The 25,348-nt window shown below is 40.8% G+C and overlaps 1 protein-coding gene across 2 annotated transcripts in view; it reads right to left on the bottom strand.

The window, feature by feature from the left end:
- Positions 1 to 25,348, bottom strand: part of WDR75 (WD repeat domain 75) — a 219,199-nt gene that overhangs the window by 79,519 nt on the left and 114,332 nt on the right. Inside the window, exons 14-15 of one of the 2 annotated variants that reach the window (XM_072120943.1) lie at positions 11,585 to 11,765; positions 10,773 to 10,867 (exon numbers count right to left, since the gene is read on the bottom strand). The exons of the other annotated variant lie outside the window; for it this stretch is intronic. Coding sequence (XP_071977044.1) covers positions 10,773 to 10,867; positions 11,585 to 11,765 — 276 coding nt within the window. The remainder of the gene's footprint in view (positions 1 to 10,772; positions 10,868 to 11,584; positions 11,766 to 25,348) is intronic. 2 annotated transcript variants of the gene reach the window in all.

Genomic DNA, 25,348 nt, shown 5'->3' with positions numbered 1-25,348 from the left:
GATGAGGTCCTAGGTTGTGGGTTTCTCATGTCGAGCTTCGAGGTTAAGTTTATATTATTATAAAGACAAAAAAAAAAAAAAATAGAAAAAAAAGGATAAACACAGCTCATTCCTCACGTCCTGTAGCAGCTCTTTGCACAGATAATGAGAAGCTGTTTGGGGATGATTTCAGTTGTTAATAAAGTGATTACTTGTGCAATTGTCTGTTCTTTATTTTCAATAGCACTAGATAACTATGATAAGTATGGCTGCTGAGCTTGTCTATTATATACACTGTTTCTAAAGTAGCTAAAGTTTATTTACACTAGATGTCAGTGTTATTGTCAACATAGCCTTAGATAATACAAATGTTCACACACTATCGCTCACTCAGCCAACACTCACTATAACAACTTTTCCTTTGTTTCAGGCTATTGCGCCTATCTTACAGCTAACTCTGTCTGCAGCTCAGAGTTTATTCATAGCTGATAGTACCAGTTTCTCCATGGGGCACATTTACTAAGGGACCTTAGTGAATCGCGGCAGACCCGAAGCCTCGTCAGACAACGCACCGCGTGATAACGACGGAACCGGGTAAGTAAATCTGCCCTATTGTTTCTAAAAAAAATCCATAACTATTAAGCCTTCCAACATGTTTCGCCAGTTATCTTGCTTCCTCAGGGGAAATGGGCTATAGATATCTATAAAAATCTATACAATTACACAAATAAAAAGCACAAGTAATTACTTTACTGAAATCATCTCCACACAGATATTGGGTTTTTAACCCCTTCCCGACATTTGATGTAATAGTACCGCATCGTGGAAGGTGCGTTCCTGCAATTTGCAGTATTATTACGTCAAACTTCTGGCGCCGGTTCCTGAACTGAACAATAACTTTTTTTTAATCAAATTGCTTTACAAAAAATGTTCTAAAAAGTGATTCAAAAAAGTCACACAAAAGATAAGCTCACAACCAGCTCCGTAAACAAAAAAATACTTAAGTTATGCCGCTGTAAAAATGGCAATACTAAAACAAATGGAATTTTTTCTATTCTAGTTTTCCTTCAATAAAATTGGACAAATATAAATAAAACTATATAAATGAAGTATCACTGTAATCGTAGTGATCAGTAGAATAAAGATAAAATATATTTGTTATGCTACAGTGAACACCCCCCCATAAAAATGCTTAAAATCCAAAACAAGAACTGACGACTTTATTTTCCTCCACACGTAAAGAATTAATAAAATTTCTTCAATAAGCTAAAAACCCACTAAAATGAAGGGTTTTTTTACAGTTCATCTCATCTCGCAAAAAAAAAGCCTTTATTTGTCTAAATTGCCAAAAAAAAATAAAGATTGTATAGCCTATTCCAAACACGAGTTGTCATAAAACGATGCGGCGGGTAGTGTCTTGCAAACACGGTTCAGACACAGTGATGGGGGCAAGATGGCGGCTGTTCCTGATAGCCATCCATCCTGCCCCATGGACCAGAAGGATTACGTCCCCCCCACACCTCCCAGTTCATGATCGCTCCTATTGGTTCATCAATGCAGACCAGCGAATTTACTTACATCTGTAATACCGATCACCATGTCTGTAGACACGGTGATCGGGGCAGGGTGGCGGCTGTTCCTGACAATTTGCCTTGCGGTCCACCGGGGTTTTGCTGCCCCCCTCTGTCCATGCTTGCCGCTATTGACTGGTCGATTTGGTCCAGCCAATAGCAGCAATATTCGTCACAATGAGCATCGCTAGGGTGAATAAGAGCAACACTTGGCGATAATTTCCCTATGGAATTTCCCTACAGAAAATGAAGATATGGTACAAAATCGCTGGCCGTGTACAATGTACAGATTATGCTGTACAACTCTTATGAGCTGTTCCAATGTGCAGGTCCTGCCGTATCATTTCCCCATTTTCAAGAGGAATATATTAGGAAACTAATATTGGGACAAGAAGTACCTCTGGATTAGATGTTCCCTTGTTTTGCCAGGACTCTTTACCCGGTGAATTCTTCTGCTTCTAAAGGTAGGACTCAGGTCAGTTCCAAAAGAGGAGTTAGGATGGACACTATATACTACTAAGAGACCTGCGACAACTCCAGAGTGACAAAAAGTTTAGTTGGTCCCCTAATATATTCCACCTCCTTATACGCAACACATTCACAATTCACGCCCAGCCTGCTGAGAATTCATTTCGGTAAAATAAATAATTGTAACAACTGTTAGGTTACATAGCTCCCTATAGCCCTGCATTATTTCATTGTGGAATGTAGTTTGCAGGTTTTATGTTTTTTATTTCCCCTCTAAGTCTCTGGATTTGTTAGCAGATCCTTTATAAATTCTCCAATTTCTTTATTTATTTAATTATTATTATTTATTTATATTCCAAGTGCTTTATCATTTTCTGGCTAGCATTTAGGATCATATGTTGGGTCTCTCTCGCATCAGGAAATATGGCTTCCTAATCAGAAAGCTGACATTTTACAGTGGCAAACTAAGCATCACATAATGGGCATCACATAATGGGAATCACGTAACGGACGCCCCATAACGGGCACTGAACTTTCCAGAAATAATTGCAATTTCCATCCTGGACTCCATTGCACACCTATATGTTCAAAATGCTCATTTCACCAAGTGTATTACACTACACCTTGCTTAATTCCCCAAGGGGTGTACATTCAACAATTAGGGTGACTTTTTGGGTTTTCTTCTGTTTTGGTACCACTAGGCTCCCCAAATGTATCCTGACAAATGTGAAGAATTTCTGACAAATTTGGCTTCTAAAAGACAAACATCCCTCTTTTCCTCTACTGTGCGCCCATAAAGCATTTTATATGCACATGTGGGGTACTTCTACACTCGTGAGAAATAGTTTTACACCTTTTTCGGAGTCATTTCATATATTATCCCTTGTGGCTTCCAAAAATGAGGAGTAAAAGTGACATTTATAGGAAAATTTTTACCTTTTTAATTTTAAGGGCCTAATTGGATCATTCACCTGTAGGGGCAAATACATATATTACACATTGCAAAATTCTCTAAGGGTGTGGGTTCAAAAATTAGGGTCACTTTTCTCAGAATCCAAAAAATTTGGCTGAGCCTTATGCTACAAAATGGCTGCGTCATTAAGGGGTTAAAAGGAGGCCGGGGTGCTTGGCATCATCGTTCCTCTTCTGTTAACCATGGTTATCTCTAAAGAAACACGTGCAGTCATCATTGCACTGCTCAAAACTGGCCTAACAGGGAAGAGTATCGCAGCTAGAAAGATTGTTCCTCAGTCAACAATCTATTGCATTATCAAGGAATTGAAGGATATAGGTTCCATTGTTGCCAAAAAGGCTCCAGGGGGCCCAAGAAGGACCAGCAAGTGCAAGGACTGTCTCTTAAAAGTGTTTCAGCTTCGGGATCAGGTTACCAGCAGTGCAGAGTTTGCTCAGGAATGGCAGCAGGCAGGTGTGAGACTCTTGAAGTAAGGCCTGGTGTCAAGGAGGGCAGCAAAGAAGCCAATTCTGCAAAAGGTTCATGGAGTGGAATGCTGAGTACTGGGGTAAAGTCATTTTCTCTGATGAATCCCCTTTCCGATTATTTAGAACATCTGGTAAACAGCTTGTTCGGAGAAGATAAGGTGAGCGATATCACCAGTCTTATCTCATGGCAACTGTAAAGCATCCTGCAAACATTCATGTGTGGCCAAGGGAATCGGCTCTCAAAGTCTTGCCTAAAAAAACGTCCATGAATAAAGAATGGTACCAGAACGTCCTCCAAGAGCAGTTTGGTGATCAACATTGCCTTTTCCAGCATGATGGAGCACCTTGCCATAAAGCTAGCTAAAGGTGATAACTAAATGGCTCAGGGAACAAAGTATAGCAGAACACATATACACACTTGCCCCCCTCCATCGACCCAACACAGGACAAGCCAAAGCACTAATCACCTTCTTAGATCTTATCAACAAATTTATTAAAGGAGTTCTGTTTGTTTGATGGTATCTTAATGTGGAATTAGATCCAAGCCTAGATACCACTTCCAGCTCTTCAGCAGTTGCACAGAGCAGCTTGTGTAGAATAAGGGGACTGTTACATGAACACCAACTGATGGACACATGGAGACTCCTACACCCCTTTGACAAAGACATTTCTTTTTACTCTATGGCGCATGATGTGTACTCCTGACTGGACTACCTATTTCTACAAGATTGTGACTTGGGCCTTCTCCAGGCAGCTATAATTGACAACATCACTATTTTGATCATGATTAACCTGCCTGACCCCATAGATTTCCAATGACAATGGAAATTGAACAGGTTGCTCCTGGAGGGCGCCTTGGTTGCAGAGGAAATTAATCTCTGCTAGGACATTTTGCAAGGACTTCGGTGGAGAATGTCAACCAATGCGTAGCATGTGAAGGCCATAAAACAAAATATCCATAGTATAATGATCACACATAGGCATTTTGGGGTTTCTTACTCATTGTATTATGCTTTGACTCTTATCCCCAACTTCTAATGAAATAATGGGGCTCATTTACTAAGGGACCGCAATATCATCAGAATATCCGACAATTTCCGTTGTGCGCCGTATTGAGGTTTTTTGGCGTACGTGATCAGATTGTGTTGCAATCGTGCCGGCTTTCACGCGGCACACAAAATCAGGGGGTGGGCCGACTGACGATCCGACTGATTCGGACTACGCTCGGGATTTAATGTGCATGTCAAATTGTGTCACAAGACATGCACTTACAAGCACCGGGAAGAAGGTGGTGAACTCCGGTGGACCTGAGCGGGGTAGCGACACATGCAGGAAATCGGGCGCACAAGCTACGTGAATCACGCAACAACGCAGGATGGTCGGACAGTCTGGATCAGGGATAGCGCGCAGGACGGGTAAGTAAATGTGCCCCATGATCTTTGATGTTTCTGATCCTGCACGATCAGCCTTGTACTGTTATCACTTACTTGTACTGTTTCTCTTTAGGTTTTCCCCAATAAATGTTGATTATGCCTAATAATCACACATAGCACTCGCCTCCCTCCATCTCGTTAGGAAACAGCGGCCCGGAAGAACCACCCCACGGTAGATCTGACACTCAAAATGTTGCCAGTGGAATTAGTGAGAGAATGCTTACTACTCAGCACACTCCTCTGACCCCAATCTTGGTCAACACAAACTTACCTCCGGGATTTGAAAACCTTGGGGGCAGGTAAATTTAGAGCGGAGCATTTCATGAAGGATTCCACCTGGCTAGACACATTCACTCCTGGACCTTACAAAGCCTGTACCTCTTGGTTTGTAACTGAGGCCCTTCTTAGTCTCTTTGCACCCTGCTCTCAAAAGACTAGGATTTTTGAGCTGTGACAGTACCTCAATTGTATCCCGATTCCTGAAAAACATTTGGCTAGGTGGTACGGAGTTCCCAGTAGGTTACACAGGATATTTCCTTGGGGATGCAGGCCGTATGCCGGGGGATGCAGGCCGTATGCCGGGGGATGCAGGCCGTATGCCGGGGGATGTTAATATTTGTGAAGTTAAAGTCAACCACGATCACCTCCTATGGTTATATAGGCGACCATCCATTTCCTCAGTGGTCATTTCTGAATTGACTATTGAATAATAGGACTTTTGGAGCTTTTAAGTAAAGGGGTTTACCCAATAAAGTCCTCAAATCTAATATTTACCCCCAGCCGCCGGCGGCACCTAGCACCCGCCCCCCGCCGCCACTGAGCTTCCGGCTGGCATGCGGGAGTTTGATGCAGGCCAGCGCCACTTTCCAGCTGGGCACCGTGCTCCTGGCCGCCGGCCGACAATGTTCTCTCGCCCCTCCACTCCTCGCATACCTCCGCTCCCGGCTTCCCCTTCGCTCCTGTGTCAACCCCGCTGCGCTCCAGGCTCTCGGCTCCCTGCTCCGACCGCCCCCGCTCAAGTTCCGGGCTCTCTACCCCCGCCTCACCGGCCCGGCTATCGAGTCTTCCCACTCCCGGCTTCCCGCCGGTGGAGGAAAAAGCGCCGAACACAACAGAGAGGTATTTCTGTGTGTGTGTGTGTGTGTATATATATATATATATATATATATATATATATATATATATATATATATATATATATATATATATTGTGTGTGTTGTATCTACTGTTTGTATATGCAGCATTTGTGATATTTATCAGGGCTTCTATTTTGTACTACATGGCAGTACTCTGTATGCATTGTATACTACTTGGTGGTACGCTGTATCTATTTTATACTACATGGCGGTACGCTGTATGCATTTTATACTACATGGCGGTACGCTGTATGCATTTTATACTACATGGCGGTACGCTGTATGCATTTTATACTACATGGCGGTACGCTGTATGCATTTTATACTACATGGCGGTACGCTGTATCCATTTTATACTACATGGCGATACGCTGTATCCATTTTATACTATATGGTGGCACGCTGCATGCATTTTGCATTAATTTATTTTTACACCAAACCAATATGATGGTCCTGATGCTCCCTGATATATTACTTATATGGGCGGGGGGGGGGGGGGGCATCTTTCTATGGCTCGCCTCAGGCAGCAGACAGGCTAGGTACACCCCTGGGCGTTTTGTACAAAAATATTCTGACATATGGAGGGCTTTTGGTTAAGTAGTCATATATCCAGATGGTAATGGATGGGTCATAACAGTTGTTCAATGAATCCCTAAATAGAGCCGAATCAATTTTATTGAATGAGAAAGAAGTTGAAATGGTGAATTAGTACTCACCGGTAATTCGGTTTCCATCTAGTCCTCCATGACGGCCCACTTGGAGGATGCCCCTTGACCTCTGTAGGGACAGGAAGCAGAGAGGTTAAAGGCCTCCCACCCGCATCCTCCCGCCAGTGTCTACCAAATAACTACAACGGAGGAAGGATATAACAAATTTATTTTGCATGTTTTAGAATCACATACATTAAATAACAGAAAAAGAGGGAGCAAAATATATAGGCCGTCATGGAGGACTAGATGGAAACCGAATTACCGGTGAGTACTAATTCACCATTTCCATAACGTCCCCCATGACGGCCCACTTGGAGATCTACAAAATAAGTGGCGGCTTTGCAAATCTGTTCCAGGGAAGCGTCCCTTCTTTCCACCCAGGAAGCTGACATAGCTCTAGTTGAATGGGCTTTCATGTTATGAGGCCCGCTTTTCCTTGTTCCATATAGCAAGTGGCTATGGTCATCCTTAACCATCTTGCTATTGAGGTTTTTGACGCTTTTTTCCCCCCTTGTTCTTTCCCTGAAACTTAACAAAAAAGATTATGGTCATTACGCCAGGATTCTGTAGCTTGCAAATAGGCTAGGACTGACCGCCTTACGTCTAAAGAGTGCCACAAGACTTCTTTGCTTGAGGAAGGGTTCACACAGAAGGATGGAAGGGTGATTTCCTGGTCCTTGTGGAATCTGGACACCACCTTGAGGGTAAAGCTTGGATCTAAAGTGAGAATGATCCGGTCAGGTAGAATATGCATGTAAAGCTCTCTAATGGAGATAGCTGTAACATCAGGAGATTGGGGGAACTTCAGGAGAGAAGTCTTTAAAGTTAAATTTTTAATACTAATACCTTCCAATGGTTCAAAGGGATACCTGGAGAGGGCATCTAGTACTAGGGAGAGATTCCAGGAAAGACCCCGCTTGTTGTTCACTTTTCTCTGGGGAAGGAAAGACATTTGAGAAGTAGCATTCAAAAGAACCCCTAGGAATATTTTTTTGGGTGGAAGGTGTTAAATCAGATTTTTGTAGATTGACTAACCAACCTAACTTTTCCTAGGGAAAGTTCTCTTGCAGCCATTAGGTTTGTCCTGTCCTTCCCTATTATTAGTAGGTCTTCTAAGTAAGGGATAATGGACACATTTTGTAGCCTTAGGAAGGCCACAACTTCCACCATGATCTTGGTAAAAACCGTCAGGAGATTCCAAAGGGAAGTGCTCGAAATTGAAAATGCAGTATACATCCCTCTGGAGAGAGAGTTGAGAATCTGAGATATTTGTGCGATGAGGGGTGAATAGGGACATGGTAATATGCATCCCGGAGATCTACTGTGCACATATAGGAATTGGTGTGAATAAGCTGGGTAGCAGATCTAGTTGTTCAGCTGCTTCAGGTTTATAATCAGTTGATTTGCACCGTTTGGCTTCTTGATTAAGATTAAGGTGAATTCTATCCTGTGTCCTGAACTTATAAATGTTCAACACCCAGGGATTCGTCGTGATTTTTGACCACTGAGATGCAAACCCAAGAAGTCGCTCCCCCCCCCATCCTGGCGTCACCGTTTCTTGTTTACAGTACTGTCAGGAGGGTTGGAGAACAGAAAGCCCCCTCCTCTTCCTCCTTCGGGGTAGCTCCAGCGACCCCGTTTACCTTTCCCACAAAGGCCTCTTTGGTGTTCTTGAAAGGACAAAAAGGATTCTTCTTGGCAGCTGTCTTGCTTTCCCTTTTTCCTGTCCGATGCTTTCTCCAGGATAGCATCTAATTCAGGCCCGTACACATAGGACCCCAGGGAAACTGCAAAGCTTGGTCTTAGAGCAAATGTCTCCACCCCATTGTTTCAGCCACAAGGCCCTTCTAGTTGCATTAGTTGGGGCTCCTTCCTTTGCTGCAAATCGGATACCTTCTGCTGTAGCGTCTGTGAGAAACGCGGTTGCTGATCTTAGTAAAGGAACGCTCTCCAACAAGGCTTCTCTAGGTGTGCCTTCATGGATGTGTGATTCCAACTTCCTTAACCAGAAGTATAGAGTTCTTGCCATGGACGTGGCGGATAAATTTGATTTGAGGGTAAGCATTGAAGTCTCTCAAGCCTTCTTCAAAAGGGCCTCCGACTTTCTATCCATTGGATCTCTGAGTTGAGCCGAGTCCTCGAAAGGAAGATCCATCTTCTTGGAGACCTTAGACACCTGGACGTCTACCTTGGGAAAGGAGTCCCAATCCTTGGATTCCTCTTGATCAAAGACCAGACGCTTCATAAAATTTATAGAGACAGCGATCTTCTCAGAATCTTTCCATTCTTCCCAAATTAACCCCTTAAGCGTGTCGTTGACTGGAAAGATGCAATGTATTTTGGCCTTTGAACCACCGAATAACTCATCTTCACAAGATGAAGTAATCTCATCTTCCAAATCCAGGGTTTCGGGCATAGCCTTTAGAAGGTAAATCCAATTCATCATTATGGAATAAATGTCGGGAATCGGATCTCTGATCAGGGTCCTGAGGATCCTGTTCTTCTACAAAGGAGCAAGAGGGGGAGTCAGAAGCGCAGCCTTCTTCCTCCTCAGAAGAGGAGACTGTCACCACTCTTGCCTTTTTCTGTTGGGAAGCTCCCTGAGTAGCAGCAGCCACTGAAGAAACCACCTTCTCTTCAATAAATGTTTTTAATTCGTCCCTGAAGGACGTCTTTTCCTCACGCATGAACTCCTCAATACAGGCTCTACAGGTTTAGTCTACTCTTGTTCCTAAGGGAGGAAGGCAAGGAGATAGTAACTTGGGGTTCTAACAATAACAAGAAAATAGAACCTGCCATACAGCACCACTCACGTGAACCGGTGGGTGAAGTAGGCCCAAGTCTGCCTCATCAGCCATTATTGTCTGGGACGGCTCAAACACACCAACAGTAGCACAGACCTCAGATCAACATGACTACCTGATCTATGGAGGTTTAAATACCTTATGGGGAGTCCGTCCCCCTTTGAAGGTTGCACCCATGTGCGTTTCAGCGCTACCGCGGTGATACAGCAACTCCCGCGTCACTTCCAGTTGTGACCGGAAGTTGTCATCAGCCGCAAGGGATGCCTGGGAAATGTAGTCCCGGCACATCGTGCATCCCCGCGTAGGCCTCAATCCACCTGGCCGTCGGAGAAGACGGACGCCGGACCGAAGAGGATCCAGGGAAGGCCCGCACGCGGCGCACCGACCGAGGACCAGTCCGGAGGGGAACTTAGACCTCAGTCAGCGTAACCCCAGGTAAGTGAAAAAAAGAAAATGTAGAAAAAATAACGCCCCCCTCCCCCCACCACTTAGGAGGAGAGAGACCCTCTCTTGACCTGACCCCTGTAGGGACAGGAAGAACACTGGCGGGAGGATGCGGATGGGAGGCCTTTAACCTCTCTGCTTCCTGTCCCTACAGAGGTCAAGGGGCATCCTCCAAGTGGGCCGTCATGGGGGACGTTATCGTGCTCCACGTAGGAGTACGTATTGTTAAGAAGGAAAAGAATGGACTCATCCATACTCAAGTTGTTGTTTTAAGAAAACTGTAGGGAATCAATGCACATTCCAACAGCTGCCTAAGGTGAGAAGGAAGGACTTTATTATGTGGGATTTTAAGACAATTGGTCTAAAGTTGCAATAGTAGTTAGGCCTTTTTGTTTTTTATAATGGGCATATGTGGCATGGACATATGTCATGCTGACATATTAGAAGTGTGGCGGTCATGAAGGGTTAGAAGAGTTTTTTCAGAAGTCCAGATTTGCAGTTCCCACACAGTAAAGCACGGAATACTATTAAGAAATTTTTATTTAGCTTGACATAGAGAAATATAAAAATGTAAATAAAAATAAAAAAATCTATGCAAGTTCTAGTCCGGGCTAGTATGAAGGGCTTAAGTATTACACAATCATGCTCTCTCTAACTCATAAATGATATCCTTTATATTAATTACCCTCCATTTCAATTTTAAAAATGCAGTTATAAACCAGGTGTTTGTACATTTTATTTCCATTCATAAATCATTAAAAAGTTATTTATAATAAGCATACTTACAATTACAAGTAAGCAGGTCCCAGCAGTTTATAAATCCGTTCTCCGTAGAAGCAAGAAGATATTTGGAAGCACTCATTCTACCAAAACAAAGGCTCCTTCAAAACAAAGTTGGAGACATTTAGAACACTTCTACTTTTTGCTGCAAACAGATGCTGTGCCCAGCATCATCATTGAAGGAACCCTGGCAGTAAAAGATAAAGGCTCCAGCAACAATGGGCACATCAGTAGAAATACGGTTTATAGCAATTTAACCATTTAGATGCCACTTCAATTCTGACATTCTCCCAAAGAGGTAAGGAAAAGGGTCATTCCCTTAAGATGATCAATAAATTCAACATACACACAAGTATAAATAAAAGCATCTTCCCTTTGGGTACACTGACCAAAACGAAGGAAAAAAAGCATGGTCCAGAGAAAGAAGCATAACAAGAAAAAACTTTCTGTAAAAAAAAATATTATTTAATTGTCCAAATGTCAAAAACCTTTACAGATTTGGTGTTGCTGTAACCATAGTTACATGTAGAAAAAAAAAAATACACACAGTGCACAGCGCTTGAGGAAAAGAAGAAATTATGGGCTTAGGAAGAGGACACTGAAAAAATGGATTTAAGGTAATTTACCAATATACATCTATGATATGTTCTGTATTGCTTTATTGGTATATAAATTTAAACCACATGTCTTTCCTCAGCCAGACATTCATGATGAGGGAAAAAAAAGAAAGGAGCATTCAATAAAGCAATAAAGCAGTGGAGAACTGATGTGTATTTGTTTGTTATGTTACTTGCTTTTAAAACCAAGGCGTTACCAACCTTATTTTGCCAGGTGGTTGACAAAAGGTGTGTTTTAAAACCCAAGAACCAGAGTCCCAAATGGTTATTATGTCCTCAAAGCTGACGGCAAGGAGAGACCCATCTTCTGAGAAACTACAAGAAGTACCTTTAAATCCATGGTAACTACCAAGAAAATCACAGCTCCAACCACTGCTTTGACCTGCGCAACAAATAAAAATATATAATACTAAATGATACTAAATGATGACAAATATAAAATGCACTGCGTTAAAAAGACAAAGATCAGAATCATGACACAAAAAGACAAAATTAAAGGGTTTTGCCCATGAAAGAATCCCATAGTGATGTTTACGCAATAACTTTACAATTCTACTCAGTTATATATTAAAGGAAACCTACCACTTGAAGTGGCAGGTTTCCGATGGCAATACCGGGCACCAGCTCAGGCTGAGCTGGTGCCGGAGCTTATTTTAGTTAGTGTTTTAAATCGCGGTTTAAAACACTTTTTAAACTTTATAGCCGGCGCAGGCAGGTACGCGCTCGGCGCTTACCATGCGCGTGGCTCTCATTCACTTCCTATGTAGCCACGCGCACGGTAAGCGCCGAGCGCGTACCTGCCTGCGCCGGCTATAAAGTTTAAAAAGTGTTTTAAACCGCGATTTAAAACACTAACTAAAATAAGCTCCGGCACCAGCTCACCCTGAGCTGGTGCCCGGTATTGCCATCGGAAACCTGCCACTTCAAGTGGTAGGTTTCCTTTAAGTTCCTATCACTCAGTGATGGTCAGTGTGAAATTTGTGTGGGTGGGCATTATCCAAACAGAAACTTATGTTCCCTCTTATGCTGTGATATGCTGTATGCTGATAATGTGCATAGAGCATCAGGGTACAGGTTTATTTACACTTTGATTTTGCTTCTGAACATTCTACTGGTATCAGACAGAGAAAAAAAATCGAGAGGAGACAGATCAGAGATGAGAAATGGTGAGATCCATCAGATGCAGATAACACACTTAATCTTTCCTACATTTGAGCTATAACACAAAAAGAGTGCCTCCCTTCGTATAAAGACATTATCTTATCTGTAGTTTGTAGACCAAGTCTCCACATGGTGTGCTTGCAGGCAGGAAGTGATTGTCTGTGAGCTCTTCTTTAACCTGTTAACGCTCAGTGTTCAATATATCGGACGCGGAGCGTGGCGACTTAGCTCGACCGCGGCATCTAACATGCTTCTATGGCATCACTGGGGTCTGCCTTAGCAGTGCCTGAAAGATGGCGTCTGTGACGTCATCTTTCAGGCACAGTGTCAGACTATGCATGTGCATAGGCTGACACTGCTAATACCCTGCAATATATCAGTAATGCAGAGTTTTATCATGAACAAGCAATCAGATGATCGCTTCTTCATGTCCCATGGTGGAAATAGTAAAAAAATAAAGTAATAAATCACTAAAAATGACCATAAGCCCCATAACATATAAAGAGACATAGAACGCTAAAAAAAGTCTAAATAATAACACAAACCCCGCATATATAGTATCACCGCGTCCGTTACAATCCGTAGAATAAAACTAAATAATTATTGAACCCGAACGATGAACGATTAAAATAAACTTAAAAACCCGCCAAAATTTTAGATTTTTACCAATTCAATCCCACAAAAAATGCAATAAAAAAATGTTAAAAAAAAAAAAAAACATATGTACTCCAGAATGATACTGTTGCAAAGTACAACATCTCCAGCAAAAAAACAAGCCATCAACCAGCTCCGTAGCCAAAAAAGTAAAAATGTTATGCCACTTGGAAATCAGATTTTTTTTGTACACCGCGCACCGTGTAAGGGGAGTAAGTAAATCTAAAGCAGCTGCAGACCACTGGTAGTCAGGAGGGTACCTGATGTAGTAGTAGACAGTGATCGGGTGGAAATACCAGTATGTTTAGTCGCGCTGCCATTCCGTATGGTGTGTCGTGGTGTTAGTATGGATATAGAAAAACATAGGTAGCTAGAAGGTATTATACAGAAAACAATTTATTTGGCAGTATTCTAGCTCAGAGATTATTAGTACAACGGATATGTTGTTAGTGGACGACGCGTTTCGGAGAGATAAACCCCTTCTTCAGGTCCAGATACTGTAATTTATAAGAATCAGAGTCACAATTCTATCTATTCCCAGCGTCAGCATGGATTTATGAGAGATCGGTCCTGTCAGACTAATCTGATTGGTTTCTACGAGGAGGTAAGTTCAAGACTGGATCTGGGGGACGCTGTGGATGTTGTATATATGGACTTCTCAAAGGCATTTGACACCGTGCCACATAAAAGGTTGGTATATAAAATGAGACTGCTGGGAATAGGAGAAAATCTGTGTATTTGGGTAAGTAATTGGCTTAGTGATAGAAAACAGAGGGTGGTCATTAATGGCACATTCTCAGTTTGGGTTGATGTTACCAGTGGAGTGCCACAGGGGTCAGTATTGGGGCCACTTCTTTTTAATATTTTTATTAATGACCTTGTAGTGGGTTTACACAGTCAAGTTTCAATATTTGCAGATGATACTAAGCTGTGTAAAGTAATAAATACTGAGGTCGATAGTCTAGCATTACAGAGGGATTTGTGGAAGCTTGAGGAGTGGGCAGAGAAATGGTTGATGAGGTTTAATGTAGATAAATGTAAAGTTATGCACTTGGGCCATGGAAACAAAAAGTATAATTATGTTCTAAACGGTCAATTACTTAGTAAAACTGAAGCTGAAAAGGACTTGGGGGTATTGGTGGATGGTAAACTTAATTTTAGTGACCAGAGCCAGGAGGCTGCTGCTAAAGCAAATAAAATTATGGGATGTATCAAGAGAGGAATAGATTCTCATGATAAAGACATAGTTTTGCCCTTATACAAATCCCTGGTCAGACCACACATGGAATATTGTGTACAGTTTTGGGCACCAGTGTATAAAAAGGATATAGTAGAGCTGGAACGGCCGCAGAGGAGAGCAACCAGGATTATTAGGGGAATGGGGGAACTAGAATACACTGACAGATTAAAAAATTTGGGATTATTCAGTTTAGAAAAAAGACGACTGCGGGGAGACCTTATTACAATGTACAAATACCTGAACGGACAGTACAAGGACCTCTCCAAAGATCTTTTTATACCTCGGCCTGTGACCAGGACAAGGGGGCATCCTCTACGCCTAGAGGAGAGGCGATTCTACCATCAACATAGACAAAGGTTCTTTACTGTACGAGCAGTGAGACTGTGGAACTCTCTGCCACAGGAGGTTGTTATGGCGGACTCTATGTACATGTTCAAGAGAGGCCTAGATGCCTTTCTGGAGAGAAAAAATATCACGGGTTATGGGGATAAAACATTTATTTAATTCTTAAAGGTTGGACTTGATGGACTTGCGTCTCCTTCCAGCCTTATATACTATGATACTATGAACTACATCAATAATGGCATTGTAAACAATCTGATTTACATTATACCAATTAGATATACACTCACCGGCCACTTTATTAGGTACACCATGCTAGTAACGGGTTGGACGCCCTTTTGCCTTCAGGACTGCCTCAATTCTTCGAGGCATAGATTCAACAAGGTGCTGGAAGCATTCCTCAGAGATTTTGGTCCATATTGACATGATGGCATCACACAGTTGCCGCAGATTTGTCAGCTGCACATCCATGATGCGAATCTCCCGTTCCACCACATCCCAAAGATGCTCTATTGCAGTGATGGTGAACCTTTTAGAGACAAACTACAACCAAAATCCACTGTAAAGTACCAACGTGGCATTTTAAGTATTAACGTACTGCTATGTGTTCTTCCACATCTTTCAATTTTATCGGCCGGCTAATGCCACTAATACAGTTGAAAGAAAGAGGGAAAATAGATTCTGTCCAGGGTCTCTCTGTTCAGGAATAATGGTGGGTCTAGCAGGATGACCTCCATAGATAATGCAGTTCTGTCAACACCTTCTCACTTTTCCCGCAGTTCCAAACAGTCAATGAAGTGTCACTTTAAAATAGCGCTGAGAGCAGCATCTCATAAGTTGCCTGCGACTGCAGAAAGATATGGTGGATTTGGTCCTGTTTGGTGAACTCTGTCCTGCAGTGATGGCCTAAGTGCCCAAAGAAAGGGCTCAGAGTGCCACCTCTGGCACCCGTGCCATAGGTTCGCCACCACTGCTCTATTGGATTGAGATCTGGTGACTGTGGAGGCCATTTGAGTACAGTGAACTCATTGTCATGTTCAAGAAACCAGTCTGAGATGATTCCAGCTTTATGACATTGCGCATTATCCTACTGAAAGTAGCCATCAGATGTTGGGTACATTGTGGTCACAAAGGGATGGACATAGTCAGTAACAATACTCAGGTAGGCTGTGGCGTTGCAACGATGCTCAATTGGTACCAAGGGGCCCAAAGAGTGCCAAGAAAATATTCCCCACACCATGACACCACCACCACCAGTTTGAACCGTTGATACAAGGCAGGATGGATCCATGCTTTCATGTTGTTGACGCCAAATTCTGACCCTACCATCCGAATGTCGCAGACTCGATCAGACCAGGCAACGACTTTCCCAATCTTCTACTGTCCAATTTCTATGAGCTTGTGCAAATTGTAGCCTCAGTTTCCTGTTCTTAGCTGAAAGGAGTGGCAGCCGGTGTGGTCTTCTGCTGCTGTAGCCCATCTGCCTCAAAGTTCAACGTACTGTGCGTACAGAGATGCTCTTCTGCCTACCTTGGTTGTAACGGGTGGCGATTTGAGTCACTGTTGCCTTTATCAGCTCGAACCAGTCTGCCCATTCTCCTCTGACCTCTGGCATCAGTAAGGCATTTCCGCCCACAGAACTGCCGCTCACTGGATGTTTTTTCTATTTCGGACCATTCTCTGTAAACCCTAGAGATGGTTGTGCGTGAAAATCCCAGTAGATCAGCAGTTTCTGAAATACTCAGACCAGCCCTTCTGGCACCAACAACCATGCCACGTTCAAAGGCACTCAAATCACCTTTCTTCCCCATACTGATGTTCGGTTTGAACTGCAGGAGATTGTCTTGACCATGTCTACATGCCTAAATGCACTGAGTTGCTGCCATGTGATTGGCTGATTAGAAATTAAGTGTTAACGAGAAGTTGGACAGGTGTACCTAATAAAGTGGCCGGTGAGTGTACATTAAAAACAGGTGTAAAATATACATAAATAAATAGGTAAATATAAATGAATAAATAAATATGAATAGACATTTAAGTAGATAAAAGACATTACATCAAAACTAGTAAAAGAATTTCAGATGGTCTATACAGGAAAACAATGTGGTTAATCAGTCTTGTCAGTGTATAAATGTATTTTTGTAAAAAGGGGGAGCTCACCTTCAATAAGACAGAACTTGTCCAGTTTAAAGTTGCACCCATGGTGCTTTTTAAGAAGATATATTATATGATCAGACATTGAATGTCCCTGCCCACTCCAGTATGTGGGTAGGACCACACAAACATTTAGGGAGTAAATGTAAAGTAAAGTAAAAACGGGTTATGAACAACATAGCGTCTGAAGACATTTTAAAAAGCACCATGGGTGCAACTTTAAACTGGCCAAGTTCTGTCTTATTGAACAAATCCCAAAAGGCCATAATGATCGAACAAAAACTTCTGGATATACAAATTAAATACTATGTGCCCATATGGGCTTAATGAGACTCTGGAGAAGATCTGAAGCCACCCCTCTACTGGCCTCTTTTCCCCCTCGCTTATTGATATAGTTCATGATAGAATTGTGACTCTGATTCTTATAAATTACAGTATCTGGACCTGAAGAAGGGGTATTTCTCCCCGAAACGCGTTGTCCACTAACAACATATCCGTTGTACTAATAATCTCTGAGCTAGAATACTGCCAAATAAATTGTTGTCTGTATAATACCTTCTAGGTAGATTTTTCCCACATTAGGGTTTTATTTGGCAAATTTAGTAAAACTTAAGAAAAAATATTGATGTCTGGTATCCCCATAATCATATCGACCCATAGAATAAAGATAACACGATTATTAGGCTAAAGGGGAACACAAAAAAAAAAAAAAAAAATCCAGTGCAGAATTGATTATTTTTTACTCCTGCCCTCAAAAAAAAAAGTAAAATTTTCAACAGTAGGGTATACCAACCCCAAAATGGTAACACTGGAAAAAGCATCTCATCCCGCAAAAAAAAATGCCATCACATGGCCCCAATAACGAAATAGCGAAAATTTTATAGCCTACAAAAGGGGCCAATGAGGAAACAAATCCTGGTAGCTGCAGGGTGCTTCTTCACTTCTGCGCCTCGTTGTGCGCCCATAAAACAAGTAGCGGTCACATGTAGGGAGGCTCTGTACTCAGGAGTAATTTTAGAACAAATTGTATGGTGGGTTTTCTATTTTCATTTTGGAAATGTGTAAATTTTAGGAATAAATGACACAATTTGACTATTCTAAATTTCACCTCCATTTTGATTTCATTACTATGAAGATCTCATAGATCTAAAAGCTATTTCTGATAGCTTGAGGCGTGCAGATTTGAAAATGGGTTGATACATAGGGGTTTTTTTGATGCCAAATATGTAAAATTTCATTCAAAACGGGATTTATCCCCAAAATAGTCAATTCTGAAAATACGGAAAATCGATGTTCGATATGTAAGCCGCATGAAATTATGAAAATGTAAAGTAGACATATGGGAAATGTTATTCAGCAACTTATTTAGGTGGTAAATCCATCTGCCTGAAAACGCAATGATTGCGACGATGGGAAATTTTAAAAAAATCATTTTTTGGGTTTTTTTTTGTAAATAAATGCAAAACTTATGGCCGTATATACGTCCCCCATACGTTAGTGTGAATGTAGCCTAACAGTGTTCAAAAGTTATAACCATTTAAAGCGACGCAAGTCAGAATCCAAAATCGGGTTGAGCCTTAAGCTACAAAATGGCTGCGTCCTTAAGGAGCTAAAAGGGGTTGCCCGAAGGAGGGAAAAGAAAAAAAAAACCTTGGTGGCCGGGAGGGGGCTAGAAAAAAAACAACAAAAAAACAAAAACAAAAAAAACCCAAAAACTTACCTCCATGGTACCTCCCGGAGGTCTATGCTGCCGTCTCTCCTGTCCATGTCCCGTGTAAACAAAAAAAGGGGAAGGAAGCAGCGCTGCGTTCAGCTTCTGGCTAGCCGATTTGGCTGACCACATCCAGCTGTCGCGCATTAAACAGCGTTATCTATATGAGGTTATACCCCCCCCTCCATATAAACTGTGATCCAGTCTTTTTAGTAGCCGTAACTACAGTAGGCACCTGGCCCCTCCTGAAGAACTTCACTTTATAAGCTGCTGGGTACTCTGGTATGCCGGAAATAAATCCTGACTATAATCAGGAATAAAAAGTGGAGGGTAAATGACCAGATATGGTATCAACACTGCTTATTTCACACAAACTAGTGCTTCTTATTTAACACAGAATAGTGCTTATTATACTTATTATTTATTAGACAGTCATTATACAGTGCTGGAAATAGGGAGGAATGGCGGTTGGCGGCCATATCAGCCGCCCGGAAGCGGAACACAGTGCAGCTTCCATGAACCTGTTTTTTTGCATGCGGCACAAACCATGGGGACGCCGGGAAGGACCACGGAGGCAACCTTACCACCTCCCAGCCCTCCACCCTCGGACAACCCCTTTAAATGGAGGGGTGAGGGGCTGGAGGCATAGAGGTGAAGCAGAAAGGAGAAGCTATTCATGAGAATAATTTCCTGACCATAGATTAACTTTCAGATCCCGGGTTAGCTGAAATTGTATAGACCAGGACTGAGAAACAAGTTGGAATTATTAATGTGAAATACTGTATTTTTATTAACGTTAAATTAGTGAATAAGTTATTTTGTTATCCTGAGTATATAAAAAAAACTTTGTCTTCATGGGAATACCCCTTTAATTGAATGAATTTAATTTTGCCAAGCCCTAGTTTGATCAAGTTCCAGACATATTATGCTGCCATTATCAATCTAAAAGGTATGGATAGGCAAGGCCTACAAGGGACATATCTCATACTACATCAAAAGGTGGCACTTACGGTATATCTCATACTTCCTCAGCCATAGGTCTGGATTCAAATTTTACATAACTTTGGACTGCTGGGATCAAGAATCTGAAGTTTATTTTCTCTCAAAGAGAAAACTGCCCCCTTTCTTATGATTCTAAAATCTGTATTTGAGCAAATGAAGAAGAAGAGTGAAGAAATCAAGCGATACCTTTTTGAGGCTAACTGAGTATATTTGATGGTTTGAGCAAATTAAAGCAAAGCAGCACAACTTTCAAAGCGTTATGTTAATGCAATTTCCATTCTATGGTGAAAATCTTAAGCAGCAGCCTCAAGAAATTGTATATATACATTGTGTATCTGCAACAGCCAGATGAAGCGCTGAACATGCAAAACGGCCATTGTTGTCCACATGCAATGCATAGCATACTCTCCCCCCCCTGGTGTATATCTATTACAAGCATCATGAATATAGGAAAGAATTTTAACTGAGCAATAAGAAAACAAGTGCCTCCAACTTACTTTTTGGCCTATCTATACTGGTTTTCACTTATAATATATTGAGCACCACCTGCTGCTGCTGCTGCTTAAAGATTAGTTTACAAAACTACAAAGAAAATCTAGAGTATTCAGGTCCAACAGATCAATACTTTATTCGAGAAAAATCCCATAATAAATAAAAACATACATAATTAAAAACATCAGTGATGACACTCCAAAAAGACACTATTGCCATCTGGCCATTTTTGAACCCAGGAGTATATTGCAAAAGGTGTTGGTGCAAAGTGCATTTAAACGTTAGTGGGTAAACATATTTGTGTTTTATACTGTCAGTAACCGCGACACCAAGGCCAAATTAGTTATACCCAGTATAGACGAACATGTAAAACAATTTTTGTTAATTACACATACCCATTTAGGGAGCTCCTAGGTCGTGGTCAATATTCCCCAACATGCTTTCGCGTTACCACCGCTTCCTAAGGGGGCATAAAGCTTATTGAGTCTCTCCACACTCTTGATCCGATTGTTACTCCAAAAACTCCTTCTACCGATCTAGGTCTCCACCAATAAACAAATCATATTTGCCCCACTTCCGATGCCGGGATATCAACATAAGGGTGTATCGAGGTCTAATTAACCACTGCCAGGTCATATATACAAACTAAGTGCAAAGATCAAAAAGACAAAAACCACACAAAACCCTGAACGATCATATTCAAAGTGTAAGGGCATATCAAGCAAAGCGCTTCCGACATCATGCACGTAAAAGGTACAAGTATATTAAGAAGGCACAAGAAATAGCGATAAATAGCCTTACACTGCCGTGCCAGATCTCTATCCACATCAAGGGGCGGTATCCTAGGAAGCCTTAACCCAAAGGCATCTATCCTCACGTGCAGAGAAAAACCCCAACCCCAGAGAGGAGGGTGAGTAGATTTTTTTCCCCATGGTCACCGGACACGGCCATGGCCCACCAATCTCTCAGGCGCGCTACTGAGAGCTCAGCGGTGTCGCAGACCACCCCGGCAAGCGACAGGAAAGGGGGATTGTCATACCGACAGGTAAATAAAGGAGACAGAGCCCACAGACAACAAATAAAACAACCCGGTAAGTATATAGAGAAAGTACCCGGCGAGATATATAGCATTAATTTACAAAAAGAATCTACAAAAGAATGGCCATAAACCAAAAGGAGGAAATGTAAAGTACGTGACCAGGAAAGTAAAAAATCATTATAAAACATCATAATCAATAGTGTATCTCTCACGGGAACTTTGTTGGAACGTACACCATCTGCCTGCATATTTTCCTCCAGCTAAAATGAGATGGTGCTAGTCTGAATGGTGACATACTTTCAGCAGGAGAAACTGAGGATTCGTGCTGTTCATCGGTGGAATAACGAATGAGAAGAATAATATTGGGAGCTCTGGTCATAGTGAAATTATTTTCTCTATTTCTGTAAAGTATTGATCTGTTGGACCTGAATACTTTTGATTTTCTTTGTGGTTTTGTAGTTTAAATAGTTGGTTAGTATGAATTTATAGGAGGGACATGTGTGTGTCATCAGTCCTATATATAGTATGTGCCTGCAGCAATTGGTTGAGTAATATTGAAGCTTAGTTTACCTACAAATGCATGTTAAAGAAACACTGGATGCAGAAGCAGTGCCATATAGTATATCATATTTTAAAAATGTTTTTGACAGGTTAGGAGCTTTTGAGTTTGTGTTAAATACACAAGTGTCAAACATAAAAAAAATATATAACACTTGTATAATGCAACCAAATACTGCATGTATTTTTTTTTTTTTTTATTCAAAGCTTCATTGAATTTTTGTTGTGCATGGAACAATACAATAATGCAACATCTGCAAGTTATCCAATGAGGAAGATAAAGTATGTTGCCATAAACATCTGTACTCAGACCAGCACGTGAACATACAGTAATGTCATATACATACAAAGTATCATATAATGTACATATCAAAGTATCAAAAATCCATAACTTTTTTTTTCCATGTAAAGAACTGTATAAGGGCTTATTTCCAGCCTAACAAATTGCACTTCATAGTGACGGTATTTAATATTCCATGCTATGTAATGGGAAGCGGAAAAAAAAATTAAATGCAGAGAAAATTGCAAAAAAACACATTTGCACAGTATTCTTGTGGGATTGGATTTTACTGCTTTTACTGTGCGCCCCAAATGACATGTCTACTTCATTCTTTAGGTCGGTGCGATCATGGGGATACCAACATTTTATAGGTTTTATAATGTTTTCATACATTTACAAAAATTGAAACCTGTATAAAAAAAAAAGGCTTTTATTTTGCCATCTATTGACGCTAATAACTTATTCATACTTCTGTGTACCAACTGTGGGTGGTGTCATTTTTTGCGACTTTTGATGACGTTTTTAACGCTACAGTTTTTAGGACTGCACGGCCTTTTGATCACTTATTTTTTTATATATTTTTCAACAAAAAGTGGCATCTTCAAGTTTGGGCACTATTTTCTGTTATGGGGTTAAAAGTTGTGAAAAAATATTATTATATTTTCATAGGTATTGCTGTGTCCCATAATGCTCGATCTAACAATGTTTATGATTTTTTACTGTTTATTTATATGACTCCTAAGGATTTTAGGTGTTTTTAAAATATTTTTTTCATTTTTCTTCTTCAATCCCCCTAGGTTACTTCAACCCTAGGTTGTCCGATTGGTCCTACCAATATACTGCCATACTACGGTATGGCAGCATATGGAGATTTTCCTCATTCATTACAATGTGCAAATCACAGACTGTAATGAATAGGATAAAAACAGACAGCCTCAGGTTTTCGGAAGACTCCTCCGATGTCTCCACATACGCCGCCAGTATTTACATGCCTCCGGCAGCTTTGCTGTAAACCTTTAAAGGATTAACAACCGCCATCGTTGCCAGCACCGACCACGGTTGTTAGCTGCAATATGCTGAGCCCTCTCCAGCATATTGAGGTTTATAGATTTCAATTTAATTTCCTCATTGGTCCCTTTTGCAGGCTATAAAATTTTAGCTTTTTAATTTTTGGCACCATATCCAGCATTACAATTTTAGGGTTGGTAACCCGTAAATTTATAGAAAAGCATCAATTCTGCACAGTTTTTTTTTTATTTTTGATTCTATGGGTCAATATGATTAGGGGATATTATACTTAAATATTTTTTCTTATGTTTAACTAAATTTGCCAAATAAAACTCTAATGTGGGGGAAAATCTATCATTTATGCATCACCGTCTTTCAAGTGGCATAACATTTTCACTTTTTTGGATACGAAGCTGCTTGATGGCATGTTTTATGGGGGATATGTTGTACTTTGCAACAGTGTCATTCTGGAGTATTTTTATTTTTTTTTTTTTTAATAATTTTGTATTGCATTTTTTGTGGGATGAAATCTGTTAAAATCCTAATTTCTGGTGGGTTTGACCAGCAATCAAAAACGATTTTTAAAAAATAAAGTAATTTTTTTCTTTTTTTAAATCTACGTGTCCTTAGGGACGTGGTAATGCTATATATGTGGGGTTTGTGTTATGACTTAGACTTTGTGTTTTATGTCTCTTTAGGTTTATGGGGCTTATGGGCATTTTTATAAAATTTTTTATTTAAGAACATTTTTTTTATTTAACTTCTTTTATTAGTTCCACCATAGGACATGACCAAGCAATCATCTGATTGCTTGTTTATGATAATACCCTGCAATACTGATGCATTGTAGGTTATTAGCTGTGTCAGCCTATGCATTTGTATAGGCCATCACTGGGCCTTTAACCCCTAGGCGCACCAGGACGTTATAGTACGTCCCCGGGGCTAGATGCTTAGCGCACGGGGACGTTCTATAACGTCCTGCTTCTGGCACCGGCTCACGAACGGAGCCGGTACCAGAAGCAGCGTCTGTCAGCTGTCTAGTACAGACAGCTCCGATAGCGGGTGTTAACCCCTTACACGCCGCGGTCAAACATGACCGCGGCGTGTAAGGGTGTTTGCGCTGTGGATCGGATCCCCCGTGCCGCTTACCGGGGGATCCGATCCACTTCTGGGCAGCTCCGAGGACTGGCATGTGCCCCGGAGCTGCCCGGTCTCCATGGCAGCCAGACCCCTTCCGGGTCTGGCTGTAAACTGTCTGAGCATGCGCAAGCTTGCTCAGACAGTTTACACTGCTCTACAATAAAATAGTATTGTAGAGCAGTGTATTGAACTCAAACCAGTGATCAGAGCATCACTGGTTTAAGTTCAAGTATGTATAAGTAAAAATATGCAAAAACACTTAACACTACACATTATAATAAATAAAAAATAAATACATAAAATATAAGCCCTTAAAATGTCACTTTCCCATAAAAAAACTTAATAAAGTATAAAAAACATAAAAACACAAAAAAACCCCGCATATTTGGTATTGCCGCGTCCGTAAAAATTTGCATAATAAAACAGAATTGTTACTGGACCCGCACGGTAAACGCCGGAGGAAAAAAACGCAAAAAACATTCCGAAAAAAGATAATTTTTAATTAATACCCTATAAAAAAAATGCTCTAAAAAGTGATTAAAAAAATGTTATGCACTCCAAAATAAGCCCACTAAAAAGAACAACTGTTCTCGCAAAAATTAAGCCCCTAACAAGATTTATCTGCCAAAAAATAAAAAAGTTATGCATATAAAAAGATGGTGATGCTAAAATGAATAAGATTTTCTCCAAATTAGTTTTTATTCAGTACAATTGAATAAAATACACAAAACCCCCACATATTTGGTATCCCTGCGTCCGTAACAATCTGTATAATAAAACAGAATCGTTATTAGATCCGCAAAGTGAACCCCGTAAAAAACAACCTAAAAAAACTCTCTGATAAAGATGATTTTTTATTAATGCCCTTTAAAAATGCTCTAAAAAAGTGATTTTAAAAAGTTACGCAATCTAAAATAAGACCACTAAAAAGAGCTATCATTCTTGCAAAAAATAAGCCCTTAAACAGATTTGTGAGGTGAAAAATAAAAAAGTTATGCATATGAAAGACGGTGATGCTAAAATTAACAACAATTTTGCCAAATTACTTTTTATTCAGTAAAAATGGGAAAAAATTAAAAAATATATATAAATGAAGTATTTTCATAAACGTGGCGACCCATAGAATAAAAATAATATACTATTTTCATGGTATGGTTAACGGCCAAAAAAAAAAAACACAAAAA

Source organism: Engystomops pustulosus, chromosome 8 (assembly GCF_040894005.1).
Source record: "Engystomops pustulosus chromosome 8, aEngPut4.maternal, whole genome shotgun sequence".
NCBI lineage: Eukaryota > Metazoa > Chordata > Amphibia > Anura > Leptodactylidae > Engystomops > Engystomops pustulosus.
The sequence above is the reverse complement of the archived record's forward strand: the minus strand, read 5'-3'. Positions and strand labels throughout refer to the sequence as shown.